At 49.6% G+C, this 25,579-nt stretch overlaps 9 protein-coding genes across 9 annotated transcripts; 4 read left to right on the top strand and 5 right to left on the bottom strand.

Annotated features, from left to right (window-relative positions):
- Positions 1 to 2,513: 2,513 nt before the first annotated feature.
- Positions 2,514 to 5,995, top strand: N7533_006101 (uncharacterized protein; the record flags this gene model as incomplete). The annotated part of the gene is made up of 4 exons (XM_057102751.1): positions 2,514 to 3,120; positions 3,216 to 3,287; positions 3,362 to 4,159; positions 4,191 to 5,995. 4 exons carry the CDS (start codon positions 2,514 to 2,516, stop codon positions 5,993 to 5,995), a joined length of 3,282 nt encoding a protein of 1,093 aa, XP_056962381.1.
- Positions 5,996 to 7,958: 1,963 nt separating this feature from the next.
- erg1 (squalene monooxygenase erg1) lies at positions 7,959 to 9,444 on the bottom strand (the record flags this gene model as incomplete). Its single annotated transcript, XM_057102750.1, has 2 exons — positions 7,959 to 8,227; positions 8,283 to 9,444. 2 exons carry the CDS (start codon positions 9,442 to 9,444, stop codon positions 7,959 to 7,961), a joined length of 1,431 nt encoding a protein of 476 aa, XP_056962380.1.
- A 447-nt stretch (positions 9,445 to 9,891) lies between these two features.
- On the bottom strand, positions 9,892 to 11,748 carry N7533_006099 (TolB family protein; the record flags this gene model as incomplete). The annotated part of the gene is made up of 1 exon (XM_057102749.1): positions 9,892 to 11,748. The coding sequence occupies one exon, from the start codon at positions 11,746 to 11,748 to the stop codon at positions 9,892 to 9,894; it is 1,857 nt and encodes a 618-aa protein (XP_056962379.1).
- Positions 11,749 to 13,708: 1,960 nt separating this feature from the next.
- On the bottom strand, positions 13,709 to 16,456 carry N7533_006098 (pentatricopeptide repeat protein; the record flags this gene model as incomplete). Its single annotated transcript, XM_057102748.1, has 1 exon — positions 13,709 to 16,456. The coding sequence occupies one exon, from the start codon at positions 16,454 to 16,456 to the stop codon at positions 13,709 to 13,711; it is 2,748 nt and encodes a 915-aa protein (XP_056962378.1).
- A 405-nt stretch (positions 16,457 to 16,861) lies between these two features.
- Positions 16,862 to 18,734, bottom strand: N7533_006097 (putative tetracycline-efflux transporter; the record flags this gene model as incomplete). Its single annotated transcript, XM_057102747.1, has 3 exons — positions 16,862 to 16,953; positions 17,007 to 18,459; positions 18,525 to 18,734. 3 exons carry the CDS (start codon positions 18,732 to 18,734, stop codon positions 16,862 to 16,864), a joined length of 1,755 nt encoding a protein of 584 aa, XP_056962377.1.
- Positions 18,735 to 19,218: 484 nt separating this feature from the next.
- Positions 19,219 to 20,655, bottom strand: N7533_006096 (ferrochelatase HEM15; the record flags this gene model as incomplete). The annotated part of the gene is made up of 3 exons (XM_057102746.1): positions 19,219 to 19,676; positions 19,736 to 20,318; positions 20,413 to 20,655. The coding sequence occupies 3 exons, from the start codon at positions 20,653 to 20,655 to the stop codon at positions 19,219 to 19,221; spliced, it is 1,284 nt and encodes a 427-aa protein (XP_056962376.1).
- A 444-nt stretch (positions 20,656 to 21,099) lies between these two features.
- N7533_006095 (ATP-dependent DNA helicase II subunit 1) lies at positions 21,100 to 21,728 on the top strand (the record flags this gene model as incomplete). The annotated part of the gene is made up of 2 exons (XM_057102745.1): positions 21,100 to 21,162; positions 21,240 to 21,728. 2 exons carry the CDS (start codon positions 21,100 to 21,102, stop codon positions 21,726 to 21,728), a joined length of 552 nt encoding a protein of 183 aa, XP_056962375.1.
- Positions 21,729 to 22,225: 497 nt separating this feature from the next.
- On the top strand, positions 22,226 to 23,387 carry N7533_006094 (uncharacterized protein; the record flags this gene model as incomplete). The annotated part of the gene is made up of 4 exons (XM_057102744.1): positions 22,226 to 22,766; positions 22,828 to 22,931; positions 22,988 to 23,212; positions 23,277 to 23,387. 4 exons carry the CDS (start codon positions 22,226 to 22,228, stop codon positions 23,385 to 23,387), a joined length of 981 nt encoding a protein of 326 aa, XP_056962374.1.
- Positions 23,388 to 24,290: 903 nt separating this feature from the next.
- On the top strand, positions 24,291 to 25,295 carry N7533_006093 (uncharacterized protein; the record flags this gene model as incomplete). The annotated part of the gene is made up of 1 exon (XM_057102743.1): positions 24,291 to 25,295. The coding sequence occupies one exon, from the start codon at positions 24,291 to 24,293 to the stop codon at positions 25,293 to 25,295; it is 1,005 nt and encodes a 334-aa protein (XP_056962373.1).
- Between the last annotated feature and the right edge of the window lie 284 nt (positions 25,296 to 25,579).

The following is a 25,579-nucleotide window of genomic DNA, read 5'->3' as shown; positions in this document are numbered from 1 at the left end:
TCATGCCCCCGCAGCAGGTCTGCAACGCCTGTAACGCCTAGGCGGGGCTGTGTCTTTCGGAGTGAATTGCTGAATTGCCCGGTTAAAGCCACTGGCACTCATACTAGTATACTCCCATGCCTGGAGTGCAACACTGATTCGGATCTGGCCTGATCTTGAGGCACTCTCGACCCAACTTTCCCCAGAAACTCTAGTATTCCTCGCGATCATCCGCCGAGAGTAACTCTCTTCCAGTTCTAATTCTTCTCGCGTGCTCTCCGTGTATTAGTGTATTGGGGTATCACCAGAAAAGTTATTCCCGGGGGATGTGTCTGCGTCACCCGGGAGGCCTCGAACCAAGCCAAAAAAAAAAAAGAAAACCAAAATAACCAACAAAATATTGCAAAAGAAAAAAAGAAACAAACAAAAAAAAAGAATGGTGGCGAAAGGGTCGAATCCATAATAGCTTCAAGTTTCGCATACAAACCTGGGCAGTAGAGCTTAATGAAAACCCCACTCGACTATAATACCGGAGATGAATGGAACTTGAAGGTCTTACAGGGCACCGTGGACCTAGGTATCTAACTTGGAATCCGAGTCCAGCTTTAGATTGAAGAGTTCGACAAAAGTTGGTCCGTTGCGTGACATAAACCAGCCTATAAAAAAAGAAAAGAAAAAGGAAAAGACTACCTGGGCCACTTTCATATCTAGATGTGCCCTCCGAGTGAGCGTTGGGAATTTTGGAATCTGGCTCTTCGCCTTTTTGCTTCTGCTTCTGCTTTCCTTTTGTTTTCTTTTTTCTTTTCACCCCCCATGGAGACCTCGGGATCGGCTCGTCCCACGGATGAGCTATTACACAAAAGGGCTTTGTCCGCATGTCACCGGAGGGAGTCGAGACCACGGAGATAGAAAGCGATTTGCGGAATACCCCCATTGTACTCTGTACTCCGTGCCTCGAAGGATGGCCTTGAGCAATCATTGGATGTAGCCCGATCGGAGAGATAAAGGGGGTTTCGTCACCAGCCACGGTCTCGCGCAGTTAGGAGAAATGATCCAGCCACCATGTTCTTTCATCGGGGCAGCAGGGGAATGGGAATGTCGGCGGGTCCAATGATCAGTGATCATTGATCACAGAGCGGGCCCCCTCAGGGTTGCGTCAAAGAAAGGGTGAGAAGTGCCAGAGAAAATGGGAAGTTCAAGGCTTACTCATCTCTTCCAGCTCGAAAAGGCTCACTGCATTGCTATACTATAATTAACGGCAGCTGATGGGGGCCTGGATATCTCTAATTAGGACAAATACCTAGGTGGTATATAGTCAAGTCAAGGCCCGGCACGTGCGAGGATGCGCAGAATCGCGGGGAGGAAGAGTGTCGATCAGAAAGGGGGCCCTTTCGATACCATTTGATACACACTATCGGATCTCTTGGTACCTGCAGCATAAAGGTTTGGGTTGGGTTTGCATGGGTAGAAAGGGAAGTGAGTTGATATTGAAAAGGGGGGAAAAGATTGGAATAAAACAAAGAAATTAAAGTGCCCAGGGCATGACCTGGTATCTTTATTTATGTAAAGTAGCCTTCCAAGCGATCGTAACTGAATATACTGAGTAACTGAGTAACTATGTACATACGTAGTTCACCAAGTCCATGGGAAATCATGCATGTCGCAGGTAGAGAAACACTTAGGCGCCCTTCGTATTCTAGCTGAGTCGACAGGTTTCAGCAGGCCTCTCCGTATTTAGTATTTAGTATTATAGATCATGGCACCGATTTCAATTTCAATTACAATGAGAGGTGGACCCAGGCTAAAAATGTGACGATGTTGTCTTGTCTTGACTTGACTTTTACTCCGTACACCTTTGGGGACTTACCTTTACCGCCAGGGGGCTTTACTCGCATCGACAACCACTTCTTCTTTCTCCCCTCCTCCCATCCTCCTCTTCAATCGGAACCCCGGCTGGTTCCTCCCGATCTCATACGTGCTCGCTTTACTCGTCCTCCCTCCCCTCCCCTCCTCCTCCCTGTTGTTCCCCGAGCGCCACGTTCCCCTTTAACCGTTGAAGTGCTTCCCCGATCGGTCCTCGACATTTGCTTTCTTTCTTTCGTCTTTCTTCTCCTCTTCTACGCCCTCCTCCTCCCTGACTCCTGGTCGAGACTATTCCTTTCTTCTTTCGGTAGTGGTTTCTCTCCAATTTCGAGAACCGTGTGTGAGGGCGATTGATTCACCTCTCCACCTCCCGTTTCGCAACCAAATTCCACCATCTCCCCTCCTCCACTCTTGGAGAAAAAAAAAACCTCCTTCCCCAAAAAAAACATTCCCTTTCTTTTCCGACGAAAGAAATCGCGAGCCTTGCTACTTGTTCGAATACCCTACTTTCTTGACCAGCAGGAGACAATCTCTTTTGCTGGACTTTCGTTGGCCGCTTGTACCATTGAGTGGACCCGGAGGGGCTGTCTTGAGTGAGTGTGGTGGGTGTGGATTCACAACCGAGTCGCCGAGTCCGACACAAAGACTGGGACACTGTTGGAAACTGCTATATGGTCCCCTTCATCGATGGGAATGAAAACTGTTCCCTGCACAGTGGTGACATCCCACCGATAGCGTCGGAGCAGCCTCCCACCATGGCTTGGATGCCGCAGCCCGACGCGACCGACCTCCCACATCGGCCTCCATTAACATCGCAGCAATCAAATTCCCTTCCCTCCACCCCATACCAACATGCGCGCAACCTCTCCTTCCACTCTCGATCGCCCTCGCCCGCTCGCGGAAGCACCTCTCCTCGATCGACACATTCCGAATCAATACATTTGCCCCCTTCCGCTCGAAAACCGCTCGGGGGTTGTAAATATGAAACCGCCATGGCATATTTCCGAAGACGAATACCATATAGCCTTGGTGCGGATCCCTTACCGGAGGAGAAGGAGGAGCTGAAGGAAAAGCTGGACCCGGAGGAAGAGAAGAAAATGACAGCGGACATCATGGACCTATACGATCGGTTATTACCTTCTGCGGAGAGCGACGATCGACGACATCAGCTCGTTCGCAAATTGGAGAAGTTGTTCAATGATCAGTGGCCCGGTCATGAAATCAAGGCCAACGTCTTTGGCTCGTCCGGGAACAAACTCTGCTCTAGTGATTCGGATGGTACGTTGTTCTCAGTCCAGAAAAGGATCGCCAGGCAGAATTCGGAAGGATTTCTGCAGACAAATCAGGGAACTTGGAAGGCTGACCTCAACCAGTGGATATTTGTATCACGACAAACTTCAAGGATTTGGAACATGTGTGTCTTCTGGCGAAGGTTTTGGCAGAACGTAAGAATTTCGCTTTTCTGAGATATTGGAGATCTTCATCTTTCTCTTTGGCCGTCGACTGACTCTTTGACTAGACGGGATGGAACGAGTTGTCTGTGTTTCACATGCAAAGGTTCCCATCGTGAAGATCTGGGATCCCGAGTTGAAGCTGGCTTGCGACATGAACGTGAACAATACTCTAGCGTTGGAAAATACTCGGATGATCCGCACCTATGTCGATGTCGATGAACGGGTACGACCGTTAGCGATGAGTGTAAAGCACTGGACGAAACGACGCATCCTGAACGACGCGGCCCTTGGAGGGACACTCAGCTCGTACACCTGGATTTGCCTCATCGTCAACTTCTTGCAGACGAGAAATCCCCCAATTCTCCCTAGCCTCCAGGCTAGGCCGCACCAGAAAAAGGCAACCCCCGAGGGCGTGGTATATTCGTTTGACGACAATCTTAAGGCATTATTGGATTTTGGTCAGAGGAACAAGCAATCTGTCGGTGAGCTTTTCTTTGAGTTCTTTCGATACTACGGCCACGAACTTGACTACGAGGAGACCGTCATCTCTGTACGCGAGGGCAAATTGGTATCCAAGGAGGGCAAGGGATGGCACTTGATGGTGAATAACCGACTTTGTGTAGAGGAACCATTCAACACCTCAAGGAACCTGGGAAACACTGCCGACGATACTTCGTTTCGAGGATTGCATATGGAGTTGCGTCGAGCATTCAAGTGTGCTTCTGCGGCAGACTTAGCTGATTGCTGTGCGCAATTCGAGTATCCACCGGAGGAGGAACGGACCTGGGAGCGACCACCGCCACAACCGCGTCCTATCATCACTCCATCATTGCCCAATCGTGGAGGTCGGGGTGGTGGTCGTGGTGGGCGGTATAACAACCAAACCCCCCCGAGGTGGGTTTGCAGGTGGTCGTCGGGCGTCCAACACTGGAGGAAAGGCCAACAACAATACATTCCGACAACCGAGTGCCACAAACGCATCCGACCTGTCCATGCAAGCGCAGCAGCAGGCTCAGTATCTTCTTCATGATCAACTCTACCAGCAGATCCAACTTCTTCAAGCTCAAGAACAAGAGTTACGGATGCAGTTGCAAAACCAAGCCCTCATCACCGGTCGCCCCCCGCCATACTTCCTTCGCCAGCCTTTCATCCAATTCCCAATGCCCCAACAACAGGAGTTTTCTGGCGAGGAAAACTCTCGCTCAAGGTCAGGCACTGTAAACCAGCCGCCACTCACCCCGTCACAGCGGCAAGCACCCCTCCTTAACCCTACCTATGCCTCTGTCAGTGCCTCTGGCACGCAAGCTAGCGTGACAAACCCGCCGTCTCCATCTGCCACCAACACACTCCCCGACCTCCGTCGAAATTCCCGGCGGTCATCAGTTGTAAATGGTTCACCCAAAGCATCGCTAAGGGCCCAGTCACAGCCCGCACGACCCCAAAATTCACCCTCGTTTCCGACCTTCACGCCCCTGTATACGATTCCACAGCCTCTTGATACGTCTTATGCCTCGAAGCAACTCCCAATCCCTGAGTCCTTGGAAGGTGGAGATGAGATCAATATGCCCTCAAACAGCCTCCCCAGCAATGGCTCTCGCTCCGATTCTGTCGACGAGAATCGCTCACAAGACCTGCTAGGTTATTATATTACCCCTCAGCAGCTGCAATTATACCAGCAGAACAATATGCTACCAACGTTGGCTTCCCATGTGGGTATGCTGCAGAATGGTTATTCATCCTTCCTCCCCGTGCAACAAGAATACCGATCCTCTGGAGGAGTCTTTTCGTCCGAGGGCTCAAGTTCACGGTCCGACCAGACCCCGACACCAGCACCAAAGGCTTCAACGTCACAACTGCCGCAGCGCTCAGCATCCACGCGCCCCGCTGACCGTGGAGGACCACTGATCGTGGATGGCTCTGTTCGGCCGAATGAACCTCGTCCGGCATATGGATCTGACTTTGTCGATTCGTACACCGTGGGTACCGCTTATACGTCGACGTCCGAGGATCACAACATCAACACCCCTGCCAGCTATTCCGATTCCCTGTCTCAGGATCTTCAAGAACCCGTCCCCTTTGAGATGGAACAAGCGCCTGTGTTCACAAGGTCACCATTCGAAGGACAAAAACAGAGCAACGGGAATACGGAAACTCAGCAGGAAAAGACAAATGGCCAACCCGAGCTGCTTGCCAGTCGACTGCAGAACTACCATTTATCAAACGCTGAGAAGCTCGCCCAGTCCCATTCGGCGAACAAGTCGAACAAAAATGGTTCCTCGCATCATGGTACTGGCAAGGACACCAGCCAAGCAAAGAGTCACAATTCTGGGAATGATAAATTAACCTCCTCTGCAAGTGCCAACGAGGGTCGACAGACACACTCAACTTCGAAGCGCCGGACAAATGGGGTGGATGCCTCGGAGAAGACGAATGGGGTGAGCCACAGCCACAGCCATAAGTCGAAATCCAGGGGCCGACAGGATAATTCCCATCCTTCATCTGCGAGCGGAGACGGAAAGGAGAACCCATCGAAAAAGTCTGGCGTGGCGACAAACGGGACTACCGATCATGGTCATGGTTGGCAAACGACCAAGAAAAAGCACCGCCGCAACGCGAAGTCCTCTGCCGAGCCACGCAATGGAATTAACGGTGGCCCTGAGCCCCTCCCCGCAGATGAGTCGATGCGCAAAGGCGGATGAAAGTGTGCGATTTCCAGCATGGCACCATTCGAATCTTTTCACAGCAAGAGAAAAAGGCGCCAACGCCGCGCCCCAAAAAACAAAACAAAACATACTCGGCATATGGGATGACATCAATCTCCCCAACAACAATCATCCAGCCTTGCTTTCACGGAGTATCATCGTTAGCTTTTCCCCGCCAGGAATCTCGCTTTATTGTCTTGATATTTCCATTTTCATCTCGGTGTCTGGAGAGAGACGAGGCATATGCGTCAATGCCCATCACATTCAACAGAGTCCCACGAAAGCGAAATCAAGAGACGACAAGAACATGAAAGGAAAAAACGCCGACAGCAAGCAATGACAATAACAATAACAAATAACAACCTAAGAATGAAGAATGAAAACTTGGGGACCGGTTTCATCATGTTTATGTTCATCATCAGCATCATCATCATCATCTTTCAGGAATTCCACGCACCAACGCACGGCGAACGAAATCTGTTTCCGCACCTGCTTCCTTTTTGTGCATCCTTTCTTCCTCGCAAGCTGTCTGGAGTTTTCTTGTGTTAAATGGGCTAGATCCCCTTCACACTGGGTGTTTTTCTTTTCTCTTTCTTCCTCTCGTGCTGTGCCCTTTTTTCTTCTTCTGCTTCTCTCCCTCTGTTCTTCTTTCTTCCGAGTGTCTTGATTCTTATGGTGCCATTTTTTCCTTTTCGGTTCTGTATAAAAAGAGAATTAACAATCCTGCTGTCAATGAGAAACTAAAAAAAAATCGAAAAAAGGCTTATTGCAATTCTTCTTGTGTGATGATGTAGTGGGAATGTAGTGGGGTTTTTTCTTGTCTTTGTCCTTGTCCTTGTCCTTGGCTATGCTGCTGTTGCTGAACTGGCGATTTGTCGATTTCTGGGCATTATTTGGTTGTATTTTGTTGAATAGATTCGGGACCATGGTTGTACATAACACAGGTAGCATTGCATCAGATAGAATTCACACTTCTCAACAACTTGAAGCAAGTATCCAGCTCACTTCCGCAGTGAGTGAGACTAGACCGTAGGTTGTTAAAGAAAATCCAACAAAGGCAAGCTAAGCCGGCCAGGCACGACAGTCACTCGTTAGAGGATCATTGGAGTTTGAAGGTGTCTCTCCTTAGCCTGGGAAGCAAAAGAAGTGAAAAAGCGTCAGTCACTCTTCGAATTTTACTGGAGGTGAATGAGAAAAGAAAAAAGTTGAGAGCGAGAGTAATGCACCTAGGCACTCTACCAGTACATATGGACGCATGCTATACGAACCCTTGCTGGGATGTCATTGCGCCATCCATATCACGCCTGCCGTCATGGGCTGGTGTAGCTCTGGAGGTAGGACAAGAATGTTGAGAAGTACTAATTAACTGCTAGTTCAACCTGCATGACCAAATCAAATTGCTGGGGGTTTATCACGCAATTGTTCCAATGATTTACCTGGAACTATCTTCATTCATCGGAGCGGATGAGCGATCTTTGCTGATTGCGAGTGCTACTACCAGTATTACTGTGCATGGTGCTAACGACTCGGAACTATATACGAGTAGATCTTGGCATTTGTGAGACATGTACGCATTATTTCTATGCTTGATTTTGTCATGATGGAAGTTGCATTTCGATTGTCATATTTTAATAATCAAGTTGAGTGCATAGTCCGCCCAGATAAGTTGTATGTTAGTAGGTGATATATTGAATAATGAACAGTTTTCAAGAGCACCAGCGAAAGAACGAATAAAGAAGAAAAACGGAGCTCGAAAATTCGAAGAAGTGTTGGTACAGTCGATCGCTTTTGTTTCTCTTGGAACAGCAATGGGGGGATAAATTAAATCACATAAAAGAGCTGAAGTGTGGCCGATCGAAGGCCGAAGAAGTGGGAGATTATGGTAATGGGGCCCCGTCGCTGAAACACGTTAGGTTCATCAGAAGGCATATAATATAAAAGTCGTCACCGGATGGTCTGATCAGGACCGGAGCTCGGCGAAGATGTATGGGAAAATCACAACGCAGGCGGTCCAGAAGACCATGATGGACCGGTAGGGGAATAGGATGAGGTGCGTCAGAGGAGTGTCGCGGAAGAGGACCCAGATGGAGAGGAAAGCGACAGTGAAGAAGTGGGAGAAAAGGACGAGGGGTTGTTTGATGAGGCCGGCGAGTAGACCGACGGGTCCATCCACGGCGCCGATCTGGAAGTAGCGGAAGCAGCCTCGCTGAAGGGCACGGAGGTTGACATCTGCGGAGAGTTAGAGAGGGGACTTGTGTAATAACCGAAAGAGGGAGGATCATACCGTCAGCGGCGAACAGGGAATAGAGGGCCTGCGCGAGGATGTTGATGACAGAGGACGAGTTCTTTCTAGCCCAGTGGAAACGGGCGAGTTGCTTCAAGACCAAGGTGGTGTCGCCCAAGTCAGGCACAGCCTCGGGGCTAAGCAGCTCACGAATAACGCATACATCGTTCAGTGCGACTGTCATTCCGCCACCGGTGAGAGGGTGACGCATATTCAGGGCATCGCCCAAGATCATCATGCCTGGCGTCTTATTGGTTGAGGGCGGGAGGAAGGAGTTTGGCATCGACCGCAAGTTGCCTTTTTCGAGGGCAGCCGCGAAAGCGGGCTGAGCACCCTGAGGAAGAGAAGGGAGCACAGTGTTTTTCATATAGCCTTTAACGCCGCCATTCTTTACGGAAGCAGCGGGCAAGTTATCGGGGATATCGATCAGGATGCGAGTCTCGTGGGTGCCAATCTGGTACATGAGGACAGGTGGGCAGTCGCTGAGAAGGACGTGGCCGTAGCAGGGGGAAGGGAGTTGCGCGTCGATCATTTCGAGGCCCCAGAACTTTGAACGGCGCTTAGGGGTGTATCGGTGATGCGCTTTGCGGAATTTGGAGGCGTAGCCGTCGGCGACCACGGTGAGTTGGGCAAAGTAGCAGTCCTTGAGATCATTGGTGATGCACTCTACACCAAGAACTTGCGAGGGGTTTGTAGAAGAGGTCACGAGAGCAGTTGCTGTGGTCTCAACGACCGTGACGTTGGGGCAGTCGAGCGCCGCCTCCCTCAATTTCATCACGAAGCGGCCATGGTGGAACGCTTTCCCAAGGGGAGCGGGCGACGAGGGAGTGGCCTTTGGATATTCGAGTTGGACAGGATCTCCATGATAACTAACATAATAACCCTTAACTTCAATCGCGTCGATCTCGTCGAGGCAATCGCGCAGGCCAAGTTGTTCCAAGGCTTGCACGCCACCGGGTTGTAGCAGTTCACCAACAATGCGATCGGGCTCCTTCATGGAACTCTCCAAGAGTAGAACACTTCTTCCTTGTCTTCCAAGGGCAACGGCCAGAGCGCAACCCAGAATACCAGCGCCGACGATCACAATGTCGGCCTCATGGTATTCGATGCGGCGTTGTGTCGCCTGCTGAGATTTTGAGACATGGCCGTTTGAGGTAGTCATGGTGGAGGGAATCGTGTGGAAGGGATGAGGGGAGACGAGATCAACAGGGCGGCCGGGAGCCGCAGGGGCATTCTCTCAAATTTAAGCGGAGGAGAGTATGGGCTGATGCGCAAAAAAGTCGCGGAGGTGTAAATCGTTGGGGAGAAAGAGGAAAGGGGTCCGTGGCGTGACATGTGAAGGCGGTCTTGGCATCAACTCTATTCCTCCTCCATTTGCCATCTTCCACAACTACCTGGTTTAATACTGAAAAAATGGATGAAAAATATACTTCACTCTAGTCAATTGACCTAGGTGGTATCATAGATTTGAACTTTCTTGTTTTTCATTATTAGGGGACCCAGAAAAATACTATAATATCCTTCCAATTCTCCAATATCAGGGCAAAATGATACCAAGAACCTTGGAATTCATTGAATTCAAAATGGACTCCAGTGAGAAATCAATTCTCTATGCTCCATTTAGTGGCTGCTTATATACAACTCCATTCACAATAGTAGTCAATGTCCCATTAGCCTCGAAGATATTTTCTAGGGCATTTATTGTGAGATGGAAGCCATCGGGGCTAGTCTTCTTCGAAGCGTTAGTAGCACCAGTTTGCAAAATGTCAGAATACCAATCAATATGGTTTAACCAGGGATCAGAAGCCGAAAGCTCCAAGGTCACAGCTTCGTGACCGTGGAGATAGTGCTTTCCATCATCTGAAAAGTTGCTATACTCGACCGAGACCATTTTGATCATGTCAAGCAAAAGATCCTTGACTATCCTCGTTTTTGCAATTCCACTATGTTTCCCAAGGAGAGTGTAGCTCCCAGGGGGCAAAGAGTAAACGCTGGGAAGTCTGGCTCCCGGCAGGAATTGTGTAGCCCATGGAATCGTATCTGGAGCGTCGAAAACGGGGACCGGGGCGATGGGCTTGCGAGTCGCTAAATGAGCTAGCATGACTCGATAAGTCCGACCCCCTTGGGCAGTAGAGACTGGACACCGCAATGGGTTGCTTCCTCCACATGCAGGTGGAATAACCAAGCTCTGCCAGTAGACAATATGGGTGCCATCTGGAGAAAATGCTGGATCGGCCTTTCCATTCCAGTTGGGATCGTTGGCACTACCGCCTGTTCCATTGCCCGCATAGTTGACATGTTGACCAAAATAGTCACCGCGATCACCATATCTGTCGATGAGGATCGGTTGAAAGAATCGACGTGCCCCGTTATTGCGAGTAGACGCAGCAGCTGTGACTGTGACAAGATCCACAAGAGGAGGAATATGTCGCATTCCCGACATCCACATTTGACGATTTGATCCTCGAGTATCCATTGTCACAAACCACTGATTGTCGCGAGAAAAGGCGATTGGATCAGCATATTCGGGGTGGCTGGTGAGACGGCGGACTACACCAGTAATGATATGAACAGCAAAAAGGTCGATGTTGTTTGCTTCACGGGTTGGCCCGATGTAAAGAATCTCATCTCCAGCGCCACTGAATCCTCGTAGCTCACCAACATGTACAGCCTGCTCGTATATCTTCAGCTCCGATCCCTGAGCCATGATGGGTGCTGTGCCATTGGGTTTAGCGAGAAGATTTACGCCAACTAAGTCGTATCGTGGAACCCGAAGTGTGCCATTTTCTGGGCTTTGATTGAATTTTAGTTGGCCATAGTATGCATTTTGGCCCCCACTCGTAAATGCACTCCATCCCATATGTTTATCGTCAGGGTGCATGCGCATCTCTCGTGGAATCCCGGAGCTGTTGGCGCCAGTTGGCCAATATATGGGGTATATGTGCACTTTATCCGGTGTACATCGCTCACTGACGAGTGGTATATCTCCACAATCCAAGATATTGTGTCCCCAAAGAGCCTGTTGGCCATTTCTGGCAATGTGTGGATAATCCCTGGCGTTGTCGAGGGAGCGTGCATTTCTCGATGGTACACCGCAGCTCAAGCATTTCCAGGGGTCGCCCGTGCTAAACCTATCCCCGTTTGTTTTGATCAAAATGAGTTGTTTCCCAGTAAATATGCTAGCCGGGTGTGGTGCGACGGGAGCACCGATGAATTCCACAGTGGCAGCAATATGATTTCCATCAGGTGCGAAATCACCTGCTTGAAAGAAGTCTGATGTTCTCCCAATACATCCAGTATGTCGAGGATTTATGGAAGTATCGCATGCACCTGTATCATTTGTTGGTACCACGGGAGGCAAAGGTAGTTCGATTACCTCAATTGATTCTGGCTTGGGTGGTGCCGGTACCCCCGCTGCTAAATGGAGGGTTGATGCGCTTACAACGGCTTGAAATAGCCAGTGCATAGTGTTTTGTTGGTGGTGGAGAAGGCTGATTGCAAAAAGTCAATGTGAGAAAGTGATCTCACTTTATACATAATTTCTGCCTAGCCTTGAAATTCAATCCAAATGATCATGGGAAGATCGAAGAGAATGAACAATGTCGAGTTTCTGGTAAAGTATACGAGTACGAGCTATACGAGTACGGGGATGTGAGATCTGCAATTTCTCCAAACCCTAGTTCCTGTCAGTGCGACATTCTAGTGGGTCATGAAAACTCATGAAATATGAAAATGAGTCCTAGCCTACATTTAGTAAGAGCAGCGGGGTTTCATGATGACTGAGATGGACTCACAGTCATATACCGAGGTATCCTCTTCTGACGCCTTCGACCTTGCAGAGTCACTGGAGACACGGGTTGGAGTTTATCACTTGAGAACTTGCTTTCTTTTGATTTGGGGGCTTATACCGATGTCAGGATCAGATTAGAATGCACAAACTAGTGGGAGAAATCCCTCGAGGTTGGAATATTTGGAAGTGAAGCGGAAGTGTGATTCTTCTAAAATGAAGACTTTGTCATGTGCATCAAGATATTCGTCTTCCACCTCCCTACTGTGGTCTGTATGAAGTTATCGAGTCATTATTTCGCTATTCGTTTTCAAGATGTTCAGCCATCGACATCGATGGGTCATTTCAGGGTGCGAGCCGCTACTTGATCCGCGAGCGTATTACCCAGTACACCGCTATGCCCAGGAACCCAGTGTAGTTCAGGATCCACCCCGATTCTCCTTAGAGATTCCCCATAAGCCATCACTGATCGAATAAGATCACTCTGTCCGAATTTTTTATGATTTCGTGGTGACCCATGCGGTTTGAATTTCTTGATTGCCTGGAGCGCGCCTTGAGAATCCGAGAATATCAGCACCTTCCGGGTCCTCTGGCGTTGTGCCTTCAAGTCCAAGCTCCCGATTTCGAATATTTCTTTTGTTGCCATTTCCAGTGCGTAATCTATGGCATACAGCTCCATGAAGGTGCTGCAAAAGATTGGATGGTCGAAAAGCTTTCCTTTCTCTCCCCAGTTCGATGGTCCAGGCTCTCTCCACACGATCCCAACAGCCCTTCTGCCACGCCGAACGGACCCGTCAGTGAAATAAACATGATTCCTTGTCTTGATAGTTTTTTAGAATCAGGTTGATCATCAGAGAGTCATATTCGTTGGCTCTGAGTCTATCACCAGTGAGGAGGAAAATCCTTCCTTGGAAATTACCCTCGGGCATTTGACTGTCAGCAGATATTGTATTTCGCAGCTCTTTCTTCAAGCTCTTCGGTATGAACGCATTCCGCAGCTTTCTTTTCTTGAGAATATCATCTAACAGGGTTATCATATTCTTCCTCCTGATCTATTGCCTTTTTGCAGTGTCGTGCACTGGGGCTTTTTCGCAGCTTTTCAGCCACCAACCTACGCGACATCGAGAAGTTCCACTTGACCGGACGGCTGTTTTTTTCTCTCCCTAGTGAGGCACGAATCTGAAGGAAAACTTTTCCTCGCTGTCGGTATCATCCGACATAGTGTTGACTACTCGTATGTTCATGTTGCATGGAGTGGGAGAGGACGGATGTAGGTGAGGTGAAGAAGATCGCAGCGGAAGTACCTAGATAGTCAACACGAAGTTAGGCTCCAAATCCAAATCAGGCCATGTTCCAGTTTAGGTTTTACCAATAGAACCTTGGAATCAAGTGAAATTTGCTTTGTTCGTCATTATGAACTGTTTAGGACGATTGTGTACTAGTACCTGTTTCCAGTTCCAAATTGTCGGGAAGCCCATCCATGGACCTCCGTGACCTGTGGATGAGACTTGGAACGAACAAATAAACCCTCAATCGGGCGACATAGTATACGAAACTCGGAATGACACAAAAAATGGCTTTCAAGTGAATATATACATATTGTACACTGTAGTATTGTAGATACATGGATGTGCGATGGCTACACCCGCAAATTCTTTGTCCCTAGAGCTTTCTTCCGAGGGTATTTAGGGTCCTCAGGAAGCCAGAACTCTTGGTTCACAAGGCGACTCTCCTTCCATATCCGCATCACTTCATCCTCGGTGGGTATATTGTTATTCATCAGGAGATCTAGTTCCATCTCTTCATCAAAATAGTAGACCATATCTTCGGTAGAGCCTCGTGGCAGAACCTTTTGCTCTTCGGCTGAGCGAGAAACCACCTCCATACGCCCGTTAGTCTTGCTTCCGGGGTGAGGAGACTTGTTCACCCAGCCGGCTTCTCCTTGCATGCTGCACAGCAGTGATTCTGCGAGGCGATGCAAAACGGTAATGTTGTGGGTGACCTTGGAGTCATCATTTCTTCCTTGGCGAGTACAAATTTGCTCCAGGGTAGGCATCAGCCGTCGCACTTCGACATAGAAATCCTGAATAGCGGGTTCTGTTCGGGAAAGAACCGCCACCAAGCACCACCAAACACCCCTCAGGTTCTCTGTCGAAGCAAAGGCACGAAGCAACATCTTGAATAGCACCTGGTCAAAGCCATGTGATTTTCGCCATGTGGACTTGTATACCGCCGTGAGAACATCGATGGCTTTGGGTCCCTGTTTCGAAGAAATCAATTTTTTGCTGAGCGAGGCAAGTGCGTGGTGCTTGACGATGAGGTGTGGCGTATCCTGGCAAAGATTGTAGTATTCGAAAATTGCCATTTTGAGAAGAGCTGTATCACTGACACCCTTGTCCAGCTGCAATAATTGTTGGAAGAAGATGGGGGGTACGAGAGGGAACGCCGGGTTGGCTCCTGCAGTTCGCCCTTTGAGCCAGTTTGGGTATTCGCTCTTGATAATGATCTGGGCATCCGCTAAGCCCAGCCAGCCATGGCCAAGGATCGTTGCTATGACAGCAAGATGGATGTGGGTAGGCCGAAGCACAAAGCCTGAAGAGCTCGCAGTTCGGAAGACACCCAGGGCTTCCTGAAATCTACCCGCGTTTATGTGATCCTCCATTTGCTTGCGGAGAGGTATGTGGTTGTCAATAAGCTTGGTATGCACCAGATCGTCCAAACTTCTCGAGAATGTCTCGTTTGCTGGCTTATGGATTGGGTACAGAACACCTCGGTCCAAAGAATAAGATGCGGATCCAGTGCCTAGAAGGCGTCGAGTGGTGGCAACCTGACCATACTGCTTCTTAGCAGCTTGGATCATTCGCCAGAATCCAACAGGGGAATCTTGCATTGAGACTCGACGCGCGATCAAAATACTCAAAAATTCGTCTTGGTTGAGCCCCGTACTCCATTGACGCTCCTCGGCTAAACGACTGATCTGCCCAATGAGGTTTGAGTCGCCTTTTTCGACCAAAGCCTCCAGAATGTGTCGATGAAGAATCTTGTCCGGAACAAGCCCAAATTGATGGATGCAGCTAGTAAGGAAGTCGAAAATCTCGCGACCGGAGTGAGTAGGATAATATTCCAAGAAGACACGATCAAATGCATATGCAAAATCTCGCTTATTGCGAGTAAAATCAAGTCGATGCATTTCATGCATCCCAGCAAAGACGCCTTCCCAGTCACAAGTCAAAGCCTTGGCATATATAAGTAGACCAAGGGTTCGAGATCCAGGTTGCACATTGTATTTGGTTGGCATGTCTGCGACCAAGTCTTCGGCATCTTCGTGCTGGCCGCTTTCAATGAAGGCCTTGACGAGTGGGTTGAAAAGCTTCTCGTTTGGAGAGCGATCAAGGTTGGCCAGGGTTGCCAAAATATTTCGGAATTCCGCGATTATCAAATCGAGACTCCTTGTCTTCCTCCAAAGACCATCCAGAAATGCACCACACAGGCCACCGTTCTTGTCATTTTTGATGCGCGAGTAGAAGAGATTCTTGGCTGGGTTCACTCTCCTCGATTCAAGTAAAGATCGAAGTACAACCTCGAGCAGATAAGAGGGTACGCGTAGCTTCTTGTGGTGCCTTTCATAGATAGAACCAACAGAATCGATATGACCTCCCTTTGCAAGCAGATGCATCATTGTGGCCCACATCTGGGTATCTATCACACTCACTTTCTCCATCCGCTCAAAGAGAGTCCGAGCGAGGAATGTGTTTCCTTTCATGCAATTCACGGTAAAAAGCTTACGCGCGACTTCCCGTGTCTCGAAGGATATTGTCACATCGGCGGCTTCATAAAAGTTTTCCAGAAAGACATTAGTGGCCTCGATTTCCCGATCCTCCGAGATCAATTGAGTTATCCGCTTTTCAGCCGATACATCACTGTCCTCATAAGCGTCCTCCGCCGGTTCAGCATGTCGAGCAAGGGCCACCCGAGCCTCTGCCGACTCTTTCATCTTTATGCTCCGCGATTGGCTAAACGGACCGTATTGGTCCAGATCAGACGACCGGACCGCCGCAGGTTGCTGCTGAGAAGAGTCCTCATGGGTATCTAGCAGACCTTGCGTCTGATCATCGCCCTTGGCCCGTCGCAATGACGGTTTGTCCTTCAAGGAATCCAGTCCCATGAATTCGCCTGCTTCAGCAGCGTCCATCATCATGGCGAGGCGCTTGGCGGAAGCTGTCGCATCATAGTTCGGTGCAGAGGTTCGGAGGGTTCGCTTGTTCTCGATGATCTGCTCGGCAATGCGGACTCGGCGATGGACATCGTAAGTGAGGACTCCGACGGTGCAAAACCCCCCCCACGGTAGAGCCTGCAAAGGCCAATTGGCGAAGTACTCGTAGAGCATTTCGTGAGGGAACGGCAGGGGTCGAGTTTGCGGTATTGGCGAACATTGTCAGGGCGATCCCGCTGGACGCGCGCTTGGCTCACCAGTCGTGCATCAGCGGACTCGTAGGCTGGGTTCAGTGTAATTCAATCTTATGCATATGCTTCCCTGATTGTCTGGCCTAGACAGGCTAAAATAATGGAGTTGACGACCGGTCAATTGAGATCAGGAGAGGTGGATAAACTCGGGCTGGCAACATTTGCGGAATTGACGAAAACGCGGATGGTCTGTGCGCATATCGGCCCATCTACAAATCACCTGATCCGCTTCCATTCGAGTATACTATTTGATGCTGGCAACTCTACTGACTGGTTGAATTGACACTTGGCAGATATTATCTATTATTGAAGAATCATACTGAAGCTCTTACTGCCTTGCCAGTAGCCCATCCCGCTCGCTCTCTCCCTCCTCGTTAGCCTCGACCGTCACGTCCGCTTCAGGCTCGGCTTCCAATGTGACTGGTATGCAGTTAGTGGACGTAATTTAATCAGTTCTGGAGATATGAACATACCATGTGGCCTGATCAATAGGCTCATGAGGAATGCCACACCGAACACAGCGGCAAGAGAAACGAAGACTGTTTGGGGGTACGTTGCAACAGTCAGGCTGTAAATTAGGTTAAAGATGGTGGGAGCAACAACTCGAGCCAGTGCATGAAGTAGACCAGTTGCACCGAGAAGCTGCCCGACGCGCTCATGAGGTACATGCTTGGTGAGAGACGATTGCAATGTCGGCGATCCCATTCCCCCCAGTGAGGCAACAGCACCAGAGAGAACCATCATTGCTGGATGCTTGGACATCGCATATCCAACGTATCCCAGGATATCGAATACCACCGACAACCTGATAAGAACGATGTCAAGCATGTCAGATCCGAGGATGGACCCATCATTAGGAGATGGGGTTCGGAAGAAATATGCAACAACTGGGAGAACGATGAACAGATTGATCACTCGAACAACGTTGATGATTGACACAAAGAGACTGGATTCCACGTTGCCCCAGTTGAACATGTACCCGGCATAGATGATGATTACTTGCATGGTACCCATGGCTACTCCAAAAACGGCCGTGTCCATCGCTGCCAGCAGAATGATATTCCGACGGAGTGCTGGACTGGCACCCCGGCGATTGGGGAATAAAACACTTGGGCGACCAACGGCAGGGAATAGTATCGACAGTGGCGTGACCAGGTTCACCGGGTTGAGCGATCTCCAAGGGAACCCACTGGAGGTTTCCGAGCTCGCTTTCTTGGCACGGTGCTTCTCTCGGGCAGCCAACTGACGCTTCTTGGAGAGAGACTCGGGAACGATAAGAAGAATTGAAAGAACAAAGGTGATGTGGAACGAGAGTCCGATGAGGAAAACAATCAAAGTGTCACCGGTTTGCTTGATTAAGAATGCAGCGCCGGTAGGTCCAACTGCAATGCCCAAGAATAAGGCGCCGTGAAATAAACCAAAGGCTACGCTGCGCCGATCGGGGGGCGTACAGTCTGAAGCATATGAATGAATCAGAGCTTGAGCGCCTGTGAATGAGCCTCCCAGGCCATCAAATACAGCGCCGATGAAGAGTAACTTGACCGACATGTACTCGGGCCATTTGGCTAGAATAACGGTGATAGCTTCGTTTAGTACAGCGCCTGTCGCACCCAGCGCGATCAGTTTGGTGCGGCCATAGCGATCAGACAAGTGCCCAAGACGAGGACTGGCCAGTGCTGAGATTATTCCAGTGATGAGGTTCAGATACAACTGGAATCGAGCCACTAAGGACTGTACCTCTGGGATTCGACATTGGGAGTTGTCTTCTCCAAATAGGACAGGGAGATAGGTGAATCTGGAATCCTTCGAGGATTTCTCTGAGAAGTAGTCGCGGCAAATCAAGGTCATAATCAAGTTGATTCTAGGGACTGCAAGACCTCCGAAGCCGAGTGTAAAAAGCAGGCCAAATGGCAAAAGCCACCAGATCTACAATCGCGATCAGAAAAAGGATCTTGACCTTGGTGCTCGTGGCAGCGGTAATCATCACTCACATGTGCTCTTCTCCATCGAGGCCTCGTATCTATGTCGCTAGACTGGTCGTCGTCTCGAGGACATTCTCCATCCTGGGCATCATCATCACCGGCCAGAAGAGGCTCGGTGTGTACATGCAAGGGAGCGTTTTTGGTCAGAGTGCGCGTGCGCCGAGCTTGTTGCTGTGCGTCAACGGCCGGCTCGCCCGCAAATAGTTCTTCGTTCTCCATAACAGGGGTGAGAAATATTGCAGAATCCCGATCACCTACTAGAGCATGATATGAGTTAAGAGTAGGGAGCACGCAATGGTTTGGTCAGGATGACCGATCCATATATGAGCAAGTTTGTAGACCTCGGGAGGTGGGGAGAGGAGAAATGCGCCGAAATGCCATCCAACCAGTCCTCGAGGTCTCCTCTTATCAAGCAGGTTTGGGTTCCACTTAGTACTTGATCCCGCCATTTTAACCCCGAAATCTCCGAGGCCTCAACGTTTCAGGCCTGCAACCTTTAGGAAGTCTAGATTGTCGGCAATCATAATCACTTGTCAAAAGGTGCGATCGTATATTGCTTCCAAGGTTGATACTAGTTACAGAAGTCTGTATAATATGTAGCTTAAAATGCGAAGTGTAGCCCAGCGCCCGAAACCTGTTCCCAATTTTATAATTACATGTTCGAGTCCACCCGAAAATTATAGCTCAATGATGGAGATCCCCTTTACATTACTAGGGATCCATGCTTCTCACCAGCAAAGAACTTCTTCTGCTCTAGGCAACGCTCGCTGCGGCATCCTTGACAGCGCAGGGTCATCTGAGCCGAGCAGGGCTCTCCCTTCTGCAGATGTTCGTGGGCAAGATCCGCGAGACCCTGGATGAAAATAGGGTTACCGTTCAGACTCTCTGCCCGCTTGACACCTGGGCTGTTGGCCTCCTCCATGACTTCCAAGTCCAGCTCGTACAATGTCTCAATATGGTCGCTAGTGAAAGCGATTGGCACAAGGACAAGATCTGTCTGACCACGCTTCACATACTCCATCACAGTATCCTGAGTCTGAGCACCCAGCCAGGCCTTGGGGCCGACCTGGGATTGCCAGCACAAGCGGTACGGGTTGCTGAACTTCAGGCGTTGCATAACGGCGTGAACGGTAGCAGCTACTTCGGCAGGGTAGGGGTCGCCTGGAAGAAAGCTGTCAGCATCATAATTTCTCTGACTCTGGGGAGACGGAACAACTTACCTCGATTGACGACATCCATAGGCAGACTGTGGGCAGAGAATAACAATACAACCTGGTCCCGCTTCTCCTCGGGGTAGGTCTTCAACTGAGCCTCGATATTCTGGGCGAAGGCCTCAACCAGGCCGGGGTGCGTCGGCCAGCGGTCGATGACGCTCCACTGAATCGCGCCAGCCGGGTCCACCTCGCCATTCGCCCGCTTTCCCTCCAGGCGGTTGCGCCATTTCCAAAGTTCGTTCAGAGAGCTACCGGTTGTGGAACAAGAATATTGCGGATATTGTGTGAAAGCAACGGCACGACCACCCTTACCATTGCCGAACCCATCAGCGAGTAGTTGGTTGTACATGGTCTCAGTCAAGGGCGCGGCGTATCGAAATGCAACGTAAGGCTTGTGCGGCGCGGTCTCCGGGGAAATCTTATCCAAGATCTTACACATCTCAGTGCATTGGTATTCGGACCACTTTCGGATAGGAGATCCTCCACCGATATCTGCGTACTGCTTTTGGATCTTTGGGGTTCGTCGACGAGCGATTATTGGTCCGATATATGATTGGAACCGCCCGAGGGGAATCAGATCACCATCGGCCTATAATGGGCAAAAGAAGGGAAGAGATTAGCCAATGCCAGTAGAATATTTTGGCAGCTATCAAGAAGCAGCAATTAATTCCAAATGAACATACAAAAAGACGACTCAAGAAGTCTTCCACCTCGTTTGTCGTCGATGGACCTCCCATGTTCATAAAAACCATAGCGGTCGGACCCTTTGAACCTGTGGCATCTTGAGTAACAGGTGGTACTACGGTTGCAAGGGTAGATCGCTGAGTTTTGTTATAAGCGGCGCAGCTCCATGCCAGTGGCCGAGCACTGGGGGTGGCGCCGCTCAACAACCGCCGAGAGATCGCGAAGGGACTGCGAAAGGCCATCGCGAAGGAAGGTGTGTCGGGGACAGGATGGGACGGGATAGAATTAATCTGGATATAGCCAAAAAGAGATGATCGGGTATGTTAGACAATGGAATGAGTGTGAGAAGTCGACAGGCGGGAGGAATCCAAGAGTGATTGATTGCCGGTTTGACTGTGTCGCAGCTTTCTAGCTTCCGCGGTCCGGCGAGTCCATTTCCCGATGACCAATCAGCGTGTATTTGGTGTCAGCAGCCCAAAGGCGGTGTATCACATGACCTTCGCGTCACCCCCGCGGTTGAGCGCGTCGATTTGCCAGCGAAGGCTAACCTTAGGCGGCAGCCGCTTATCGCGCAGCTGCCTAGGGTATTGTTTGGCGGGCCACTTTCTAAAGGAAGTTACCTTAGTTAGACCTGGAAAGTTGCTCTTTCACTTCTCTTCAACCACTTCAACACGCACTGCGACACCATGGCAGACGACAATTACGCACGGGACGAGGAGGATTTTGATGAGGAGGAAGTTGATGAGACCGTGAGTAACAATGAACGGATTGGTGATTCCGCGGTATACATGCGAAACCTCCCAACTGACCCTCGATTCGACAATAGAGCTACCGATCAGTCAAAGATGCCATTCTATTTGCAATCGATATTAGCAGCTCAATGCTGACCCCCCGCCCGTCCAATGATGCTAAGAAACCCACCGAGGTATCGCCGGCCTCCGCTGCTATCAGATGCGCATACCATTTGATGCAACAGCGCATCATTTCGAACCCTCATGACATGATCGGTGTCTTGCTCTACGGGACCGAGTCATCTAAGTTCTACGATGAGGATGGAAAAAGCCGTGACGACTTATCTTACCCACATTGCCACCTGTTTACCGATCTCGATGTTCCATCCGCCGATGAGGTAAAGGCGCTCCGAGCGCTTGCAGATGATGAGGAGGAGGCCCGAAAAATACTCAAGCCATCTGAAGAGCGGGTGTCTATGGCCAATGTGCTGTTCTGCGCAAACCAAATATTCACCTCCAAAGCTCCGAACTTCCTCTCACGAAGACTGTTCATCGTCACAGACGAAGATAACCCCCCACGCTGAGAGCAAGTCCCTACGCTCAGCTTCGTGTGTTCGAGCGAAAGATCTCTATGATCTTGGTGTGACAATAAACTTGTTTCCCATTTCACGCCCGGATCACGAGTTCGACACCTCTAGGTTCTACGACGTAAGTACAGGCTTGGAGTATCTACAGAGGTGAGTTCAGTGGTACTAGGTCCTGACTTTCTCATAGGATATCATCTACAAAACAGCGCCCAGTGACGGTGAAGCGCCTGCCTATCTCCAACCAGATACAAACACCGCGACTGCCAAAGGTGACGGCATTTCATTGCTGAATTCCCTCTTGTCAAGTATCAATTCACGATCTGTACCTCGACGTTCGCTCTTCACAAACGTGCCATTGGAGCTTGGTCCTGACTTCAGGATTTCCGTGAACGGTTATCTTCTGCTCAAGAAACAAGAGCCGGCGCGCAGTTGCTATGTTTGGCTCGGTGGAGAGACCCCACAAATTGCGAAGGGTATCACGACCCAAAGCGCAGATGATACAGGACATGTTGTGGAGAAGTCGGACATCCGCAAAGCATACAAATTCGGAGGCGAACAAGTCACATTCACGACTGAGGAGCAACAAGCGCTCAGGAACTTTGGTGATCCCATCATCCGAATCATCGGATTCAAGCCCCTCTCTGCTCTGCCTATCTGGGCCAATGTCAAGCACCCTTCTTTTATCTACCCTTTCGGAAGAAGACTACATCGGCTCGGCTCGCGTTTTCTCAGCACTCCATCAAAAGCTTCTTAAGGATCAAAAGCTGGCTCTTGTCTGGTTTATCCCTCGCAAGAATGCTACCCCATGCTTGGCTGCCATGGTTGCTGGCGAAGAAAGAGTGGATGAAAATGGTGTACAAAAAGTGCCACCAGGCATGTGGGTGATACCTCTCCCGTTTGCCGATGACTTGCGACAGAATCCAGAATATGCCCGACATGCTCCCGCGGATGAGCTAGTTGACGCGATGCGCAACGTCATTGGACAGCTTGAGCTTCCAAAGAAAGTCTACGATGCTCAAAAATATCCAAATCCTTGTATGGTACCTCGTTTTCGGAAAATTCTGGCCAAAATATACTAACAATAATAACTCGACAGCTCTTCAATGGCATTATCGCATCTTACAGGCTCTGGCTTTGGACGAAGATGTTCCCGAAACTCCAGAAGACAAAACTATCCCCAAGTTCCGACAAATCGACAAGGTAAGCTACTCGTACTCGAACAATGAATTTAAGTAGTACTGATGCTGGCTTTGAAGCGTGCCGGCGACTATGTTATGACGTGGTCCGAACTGGTCGATGAGAATGCGAAAAGGATGTTTGGTGGAACTGCGGCGACAAAGTCAACCCTGGTCAAGCGAGGACCAAAGGATCAAGCAGGAGATTCTGGGGATCCTCCAAGCAAGCGAGTGAAGCTCGAGAGTGGGACCGCCAACCTCGATGACGATGTCAAAAGGAGTTTTGAAAGGGGTGCGGTCGCTAAGGTAAGCTATCACTTTCTAATAAAGAAGGATCGCAATTTCAAGATACTAACGATGATCAAATTAGCTCACTATGCCCATTCTGAAGGAGTTCCTGACCGCTCATGGCCGTGCCACAGCTGGTAAGAAGGCCGATCTCGTTGACCGGGTGGAACAATTTTTCGAGGAGAAGATCTGAGGCCGCACTTAAGTAATATGCGAGTCTAGCCTCCAGCAAACAAGTGAATCAACGAATTATGACAGACATCATTCCATAATTTCTGCCACGTCGCGGATGAGCCCAATCCTTCGGATTTACTATCCTTTCAACCTTGTAGAAGGTACCGAGTCGTATGACATCCTCGTGATTTGTATCTCCTAGGTACGCTCCTTCATAGATGTATATTCCCTATGTCAATAAATACTAGTAGTGCTCTCAAGTTTAAACTTATGAAAACACTCCCCGCACAAGCCCAGGTGGTCGCTTAGGCGGCTTAGGATTTCTTGACTCTGGCTAGGCGAATTTTGGCTCCTACTTTTGTGCCAGTGACTAAAGAAGCGGCTTGGCATGTGGGGGATGTGGGGGACCCACCGGCAGAAAAGGCGGTTTCTTTTTTTCGCCATCACTTCATTCAATGGGAAGGGCAATTTCTTGGATCTGTAGTTTCAACTCTGTATTCATCTCTCTATGACATTGAATATTCCTCGCCTCTGGACTGATGGTCCCCGCGCTCACAGACTTTCTGTTCTGTGTTCTTGAAGCTTCACGACAACCGAGATACCCGCCGGTTATAGCACTGTCTAGATCATTCCGGAATGAATCGAGTTCGTGCACGGGAGGACCGCAAATGTTACACTTGTAACAAGGTGTTTTCTAAAAAGGAACATCTTACGAGGCACATCAGAGCACATAGTAAAGAGAAGCCTTTCGCTTGCTCCATATGTGGCAAGTTATACTCTCGCAGGTAGGTACTAGTAAACCCGGATGAAGACATCCATCTAGATCCGATTCTGATTACAAGACAGTGACGTACTCCGACGACATGAGCGGAGCCACAATGATCGGAATAATCAATCACCTAATGGTTCATCCCCGGGATTCATGAGTGTTCCTACGGTGCTGGCGCCTGTTTCTGGGACAGACTCGTCGAAGAATCTATCTGGAATCCGGCCCGAGCCTGAACCCAGGATTGCTCCCTCAACTGTCGGCTCTGAAACTCCGGTTTCAACTCAAACTAACATGATCGAACTCGCACATTCAATGCCATTTCCTACCAATAATGCTGCTGGTATAGATACATGTTCTATCCCGGAATCTGGAACTTGGTTCCTTGAAGAGGACTTCGACGTCGGAGCCCTAGATTTCTCACTTACATCTACAATTTCAGAGTGGGCACATATTCCAAATGTCTTCCCTACAAATGAGCTGTCGGTTGGGGAACAAGACATGTATACACCCTTGCAAACTTCAGCTCCCAGTGTGGACTCGGCGAATCCGAGTCCCGACGAGGAAATAGTGCGAAGAAAATGGTTCACTCGCATGTCTCCCCCAAGAGAACATCATTCAAGTCGAGACTTCCCTGTATCAGGCCCAACGTGTACAGGCCATACAAATAGTACAACTGAGTCGTATAGAGCCGGCCTATCCCAGAAGCTTCGACCACGGATGGAAGATGAAGCGTTGCCAACGTCAGAGCAGCTTAATCTCTTCGCTAAGCTCTATTTTCATCGCTTCCATCCTCTGTTGCCAGTTATTCATACTCCGTCGTTTAGACCAACCACTGAAAACGCACTATTATTCTTGTCGATATGCTCCATTGGCAGCTTGTTTGTTGGGTCATCGCGTGCCTTGGCTCAAGGTGCTAAAATATTTGAACGACTCAACAAGGCCATATTGGCTTCTTGGGAATCTTTCATATCGCGAAGTCACCCAGATGCGTTCTCCATGGTTCAAGCCGCGATTTTAGGCCAGACTTACGCCATCTTAGCAGGAGAGCCGAAGTATCTTGTTTTAGCAGATGTGCTCCACGGAACGGTAGTTTCGTGGGCACGTGAAGCAAATAGATTGGGGGGCTCTTCGCTATCGCACGGGCAATCTTCTGGATGAGAATGATATGTATAGCAGTTGGCATCGATGGATTGAGAGTGAACAACGAGCTCGAGTGCAAGTAGCACTGCACATTCATGACGCTGAGCTTGCAACTTTATTGCACCACCAACCGATCCGCAACCACCGATTCCGTCAATTTCCTCAACTAGCATCAGATGCTTTATTCTCAGCCCCTACGGCTTCAAAATGGGCGACACTCTATCGTCAATCTCTACAGTCCCAGCTAAATGACCCCGTATACCCCCGGTAGAGCAGTCTCTGGACTCCTTTCCTATTACTGG

This window comes from Penicillium manginii (assembly GCF_028828005.1).
Source record: "Penicillium manginii strain IBT 31320 chromosome Unknown utg000004l:1.0-7231830.0:1.0-7236170.0, whole genome shotgun sequence".
NCBI lineage: Eukaryota > Fungi > Ascomycota > Eurotiomycetes > Eurotiales > Aspergillaceae > Penicillium > Penicillium manginii.
The sequence above is the reverse complement of the archived record's forward strand: the minus strand, read 5'-3'. Positions and strand labels throughout refer to the sequence as shown.